We start from the raw sequence: 6,882 nt of genomic DNA on the forward strand, positions 1-6,882 counted from the left end.
GAAGAATGGAAACAATTATACAGTATAAATATATATAACATATATAAATGTTATATAAATATGTATCGTTTTCAATCATAAGCCGTATAGCTCTTTTACCTCAGTTAAGTAACTGGAAATAACCTGAAGAAACGATAAAGCTTTCAGAGCTAAGGTTAACTTTGTTGCGGTACACAAAGAACATGTCTTTGTATTTACACGGAGCCGTGCTGTTTTGTGTTTCTAGAACCTCAACCTACTGGCTCACTCGCATCCAGTCTTTTCTCTACTGCAACGAGAACGGCCTCCTGGGCAGCTTTTCGGAAGAGACGCACTCGTGCACGTGTCCGAACGACCAGGTGGTGTGCACCGCGTTCCTGCCCTGCACGGTGGGCGACGCTTCGGCCTGCCTGACCTGCGCCCCGGACAACCGCACCCGCTGCGGCACCTGCAACACCGGCTACATGCTGAGCCAGGGGCTCTGCAAGCCGGAGGTCGCCGAGTCCACCGATCACTACATCGGCTTCGAGACCGACCTGCAGGACCTCGAGATGAAATACCTGTTGCAGAAAACGGACAGACGAATAGAAGTCCATGCCATTTTTATCAGCAACGACATGCGCCTCAATAGTTGGTTCGACCCCTCCTGGCGCAAGCGGATGCTCCTCACCTTGAAGAGCAACAAGTACAAGTCAAGTCTGGTCCACATGATCTTGGGTCTCTCCTTACAGATTTGCTTAACTAAAAACAGCACCCTGGAGCCAGTGTTGGCTGTTTACGTCAATCCCTTCGGAGGCAGCCACTCAGAGAGCTGGTTTATGCCTGTGAATGAAAACAGCTTTCCAGACTGGGAGCGGACTAAGCTGGACCTCCCACTGCAGTGTTATAACTGGTCGCTGACTCTGGGGAACAAGTGGAAGACATTTTTTGAGACAGTGCACATCTACCTGAGGAGTCGCATCAAGTCAAACGGCCCCAATGGCAATGAGAGCATTTACTACGAACCTCTGGAATTCATTGACCCTTCCCGGAACCTGGGTTATATGAAAATCAATAACATTCAAGTGTTTGGTTACAGCATGCACTTTGACCCTGAAGCAATTCGGGACTTGATTTTGCAGCTGGACTACCCCTATACTCAGGGATCCCAGGACTCAGCACTTTTGCAACTTCTAGAGATAAGAGACCGTGTAAATAAACTCTCCCCACCTGGTCAGCGTCGTCTAGATCTTTTCTCTTGCTTGCTTCGTCATAGACTCAAGCTGTCTACCAGTGAGGTGGTGAGGATCCAATCTGCTCTGCAGGCGTTTAATGCCAAATTGCCAAACACGGTGGATTATGACACGACCAAATTATGTAGTTAACCATAAATGTCAAGCACAACCCAAAATCTTGAAGGAGTTTTTACAGTGCTTTTGTGGAACAGTTTATGTTTGGAAGAGTACATTTAAATTGTCTTTTCAATATCTGTCTTATATCAGTCAATAACATTGGATGGCAATTTACACACATGAACTTGCTGACAATGAATATATTATACTGCAGTTTTGGTTTATGAATGAAATAAATACTGACACCAGTCTAGAAGACATTCTACTTTTTACAATAAATTTCATTTGTAATTTTATATGTTCCGTGGCAATGCTTTTGTGCATTACATCCTCTAGAGGGAACATAAAAAGATACCAATAAAATTTTGTAGCTGAACAGTTATTAAAAAGAAGTGCTGTGGGATTCCTTTTTTCCATGAAATGAGTTTTATTTTGATGTAGCTTGTTAGAACCTGGGGAAAATTCACCAAGAGTTTTTTAACATTTGAAGGTCCCCTTCAATAGCCTTCAGAGAGAACCCAACTAGGTAGAGTCTTTAGTATTCAGTTGTATTGTCATGGTCGACAGCAGAATGGCAGTGGTACCTTTATTACCTGTGCTTATAAATCATTCCTAGAGACACCATCATTATTAAAATAAACAGATAGACTATTTCCCAACTAAGTATGAGAACATTCTGGCAAACATAAAGAAGAGTCAGTGTGATTAGAAGCTCATGGAGAAAGTAAACCCTTTATTTCCTTAGCAACTTGCAGTGGTCTTGCTTTTCTTTCTAAATTCTAATAACCAATAATCAGCATACTCTGAATAATCATTTTCATTTCAAGTACTGAAAACCCTAGTTATTCCAGCACTTTACCAAAGTCAGTAAAATAACATTTCTAGAATTCACAAGTTGTAATGTGTTGGTATAAAATAAAGAAGCAAATAAGTAATTCAAATGTAAATAGACATTTTGTTTTTCTCCCAGAGAAACTGCTATTACTAAAGTATATTTTGAAGACTAAACTCCTTCAATATAAAACTGATTTTCATTCAGAGTTTTGGCTTGAAATTTAAGTTGACCTCCCATATTACACATGATATAATATTAGATATATAATTTGTACTTTTTTCTAGAAATTTAAATTGAATTTTTGTTTAGACATATAGCTGTATCTGTAGTGTGGTTATGACATTTGTCACTCAGCACTTGTCTAAATATTTTACAAATATTTCTTTTTTTAAATTTTTTCTCTTAACATTCATTTATTTTTAAGAGAGAAAGTGAGAACACGAATGGGGGAGGCACAGAGAGATGGATACACAGAATCCTAAGCAGGCTCCAGGCTCTGAGCTGTCAGCACATAGCCCAACGAGGGAATTGAACTATGAACTGTGAGATCATGACCTGAGCCAAAGTCGATTGCTTAACTGACTGAGTCACCCATGTGCCCTACACACATTTCTTATAATTGAAACACTGTTCAGGCCAGCTTTCCTGTTGATTTCATGGAGTATTTCTCAGGGCATAGAGAAAGGAAACTATGACATGAATGAAAAAGATAAGACTGATGACAAAAACATTACACAGACATTCTAGATTCTTGGGCTGTTTGTTTTTGGTTCGAAAGCATTTTAGACAACAGCTCAGATAGCAAATGCTTATTTAACTTACCATAGGCAAGACATTGTTTTTCTACCCACTGAGGAGGAGCCAAGATGGCAGAACAGCATGGAAGTTTTTTGTGTTTTTCCACCCATTGTTATCTGAGTAGCTGGTTATGTTTCATTTTTCACCTAATTTTTTCTGATATTGAATAAAAAAAATACACACCTATTAGATGCCGTATTTCTGGTATCATAGCAGACATTCTCTTCATTTAATTCTGACAAAACCACTAGGTTATGGATTATTATACCCATTTTCTTGGTAGAAAAAAACAAACAACAAAAAAACAGGCTCAGTGTTGTTAGTCAAATTCCTCAAGATCACAAACCAAGAAGTTGAAAGACCAAGACTCCAAGATAGACTCTTTTGGAATGAATCTATCTTCTTTTCAGTGCATCACTGAGCTTTAAATGAATCATCTTATTTCTGTATTTAATCCCATTATATGCAAAGACTTATGGCAAAATAAGAATCACTCACAAAATTGAGGTCTAAGTCATTATAAAACACATACTTTCAGAGTACATTTGAACAATTAAATAAAACAAGAATTTATCATCCCTCATCAATCATCTACAGAATGACCAATCTTATCAAATATAAACAAAGTGTTTCAAAATATATTCACTGTAAAGTCAAGAACTGCCACTAGGACTTTTTCCAGAAGAGTCTTGGAGGCCCAGATATCTGGCCTCTGTGACCTAGAAACCACCAAGCAACATGCATGGTCACCAATTGACTCTGAACAGCAATCACTCCTTGGAACATAAGGAAATTTGTCAGTAATTTGTCAGTAATGTGACTTATGGCTCAGCTCACTCTGACGTAGCTGGCTCAGGCGAGAGAAGATTCTAGAATCACAGGTAAGAAAGTACATAACTAGGCTAAGTCCTGGGACTTCTTGTGTCTGGTATGAGTTGGCACAAAAGTCCCATTGGATATGATCAAATTATCTTAGTTCCAACAGTCTTGGTAACACTGTCAGTGAATTCTTTATATCTCTGAGTCAGCTTTCCCCCTCAAGGTGGAAAAGTGATATGAATGCATTTCTCTGAATGTTTTATCTCAGGTAACATATACACTATAAGTAAACACATCAAGCAAATTCTAGAGTGCTTTACAGAGTTAAGGGATAAATAATCAGCATACATTTTTATATTTGTATTTCTCATGTGTTACCAGCTATTAGAGAGTGTCCAGTAAGCAATAGAAAATATAATCTAGTTTAATACAAAATGTGTTTGCCAGTGTATGGGGAAATAGCCTGTAAACATTTCATTTTTCCTGAATTAACTTACATGCAACATTTTTGCTCATTATTACTTTAGGAATTTGAAAAAAAAATAAATATAGCTTTATTGTCAAAATCTTATCCAGAGCAAAATATCAGGAGGTGTATATGCAACAGCATATCTTAAAAGGTGGGTGGGGTGCCTGGGTAGCTTAGTAGGTTGAGCATCTGACTCTTGATCTTGTCTCAGGTCATGTTCTAATGGTTTGTGAGTTCAAGTCCTGCATCGGTCTATGCACTGACAGCATGGAGCCTGCTTGGAATTCTCTCTCTCTCTCTCTCTCTCTCTCTCTCTCTCTCTCTCCCCTACCCCACTCGTGCTATTTCTCCCTCACAATAAATAAGTAAACTGCAAAAAATAACAATAGAGTGAAAATAAACGATGGGATATTTTATTTCTTTTTCAGTATTTCTACTTTAGGTCTCTAAATTAAGGACTAAAATAAAACCTTGGTTTGCAAGCATAATTTGTTCCAGAAACATGCTTGTAATCCAAAGCGCCTGTATATTAAGGCAAATTTCAAGAACCATTGGCTCAGCTGTGATCATGTGGCACTCAGCATCAGGTACTACTCATATTGCAAGACATTGCTCTTTTATCAAGTTAAAATGTATTAGAAATGTATGCTCGTTTTGTGGAACACTTGCAGAACAAGGTACTCACAGTCCAAGGTTTTACTGTAATTGAATTTAATAAATTTTCTGAAACTTGAAATTCTGAAAATCAGAAACTTACTGAGAATACATTTCCTCCAGAAACATCTCTTAGTGCTATAGTTATTTTGATGACTATCTTAATTTGACTTGCCTCCTTATCCCTGGAATTTCTGTCAGATTGAGTTTTAGCAAGTTGCATCAATAGTCAAACAATCAGTGTCAGAAAAAAAATAAATAAATAATAAACTAAAGTAGCTAATGGTCTTCTCTAACTGCATTTAAATAATGCAAGAAAATTAATTTTCTCTCTCCTTTTTTTGGTGACTCTTGTCAAAATAGGAAAAAATATTTTGGAGGAACCAGGACCAGGTACTGCTCTCTAATAGTTTATGTTTCTTCTTTGTGAATGAGCCCCCTATTCTTTTTATGAGGATATTGATGACCCCTTTGTATAAACAGACCTAAAATTTATTCACCATTTACAACAATTTGAGAACAAAATAAAACTATGTGTATTTGCTAAAATGGAACTTACAAAATATAGAAATTCAACTGAAAGGAAAGTTGAAATTTTGGAAACCTGGTAGAACACACAACTTAATTTTAAGGAATAGACTTTGCTTCAGGTTTTAAAAAGCTACACATAGGTCTCTCAAATCGATGCACTTGAAAAAAAATTTTAAATAAATCCAGCTCAGAGAAACTGTAATAGCAATTTCACTCTGATATGGTGCCTAGATCATTTAATTAGAATGATGATCCTTGAGCAAAACTGCATTTTCCCTTTGGTCATAAGTATGGTGTTTATAATTTGAAACCACAGAGTCACAGATGGTCAACTTGTGGTGTTCTTAGGCAACAATTGTGCAATCAGCTGAAGTTTTGACATCTGACAGCTTCTATTTTGCCATGCCCATTCACTGCACTACTATTCTGCTGCTATTGACTCCACTTTCCTCTCCTCCACCAACATGATCAGATTTATATTTCTACCTGCAGGCTTTCCTGGACATAGAAATAGAAATCATAATTCAATCACTCCATAATATTCCAATCATTGGTAAATCTATGTTAGGTGGAAATTTTTACCAACATCTCCATTATTTTTAACATTACCCATTTTAATGAATCATGAGTGACTGATGAATTGGAATACCCACATCAAATCATTTGATATTGACGACATGCAGTCAATTGTGGTAAGTTAGCACACGTAAATGAAATTCAATCTGAAGCAAACATCCCACATTTGAAATTATCTCCTCTGCTGGCAGACTATTTAATGACTGGTACTATATCATTCTGTGATTGTGGAGTATAGCTATCACATAATAACTATCCCATATTCTAATTGATGAATTAAATACCTATGTAGTACTTACGATGAGTAAAGCACTGTTCTGAGGGTATATATAGTGAATACAAAGATTTCGAGGTAAGGTAGTGACCTGACCTGCCTCTCCCTCTAACCAACATTACAATGGATGTAAAAAAGTCCTGAAAGGATCTTCAAAAGTGCAATGACGAACAAATAGGAGAAAGAAAAAAAAAGGGCTCAGAAAAAAGATTTGTAGCCATAATACAGAACATGACATTCAAAATGTCAACAGTAATGCATTTAAAAATTAACTATATACAACAGAAAACTGAAATCAACTTCATAATTTACACAAAGCATTTGAAAAAGCATCCCATATATTCTTGATTTTTTAATCAAAAATATAGTTTTGTTTGTTCATTTATAGTAATGTGGGCAGATTCTTTAAAAATACACCAATTTCAAATCATGAAAGTAAGGGAAAAATTAGTAAAAATTCCTCCGTAGAGTGAATATGCTCTCAGCTATGTAGATTTTATACTTAGTGTTTAAGAGATCTAGGGTAATTAACATAAAATATTATGAAAATAAGAATAATAAATGTTTAAAATGCTTTTAACTAAACCTACAATTATGAGTGTGTAATGAGAACAAA

At 36.5% G+C, this 6,882-nt stretch overlaps 1 protein-coding gene across 3 annotated transcripts in view; it reads left to right on the forward strand.

Moving 5' to 3' along the window:
• Positions 1-1,692, forward strand: part of BRINP3 (BMP/retinoic acid inducible neural specific 3) — a 411,767-nt gene extending 410,075 nt beyond the window's left edge. For all 3 annotated transcript variants that reach the window (XM_047839603.1, XM_047839604.1, XM_047839605.1), the window contains exon 8: positions 227-1,692. In XM_047839603.1, the coding sequence (XP_047695559.1) occupies positions 227-1,343 (1,117 nt within the window). In that variant the 3' untranslated portion in view covers positions 1,344-1,692. The remainder of the gene's footprint in view (positions 1-226) is intronic.
• Positions 1,693-6,882: the final 5,190 nt, after the last annotated feature.

Source organism: Prionailurus viverrinus, chromosome F1 (genome assembly GCF_022837055.1).
Source record: "Prionailurus viverrinus isolate Anna chromosome F1, UM_Priviv_1.0, whole genome shotgun sequence".
In the NCBI taxonomy this organism is placed as follows: Eukaryota; Metazoa; Chordata; class Mammalia; order Carnivora; family Felidae; genus Prionailurus; species Prionailurus viverrinus.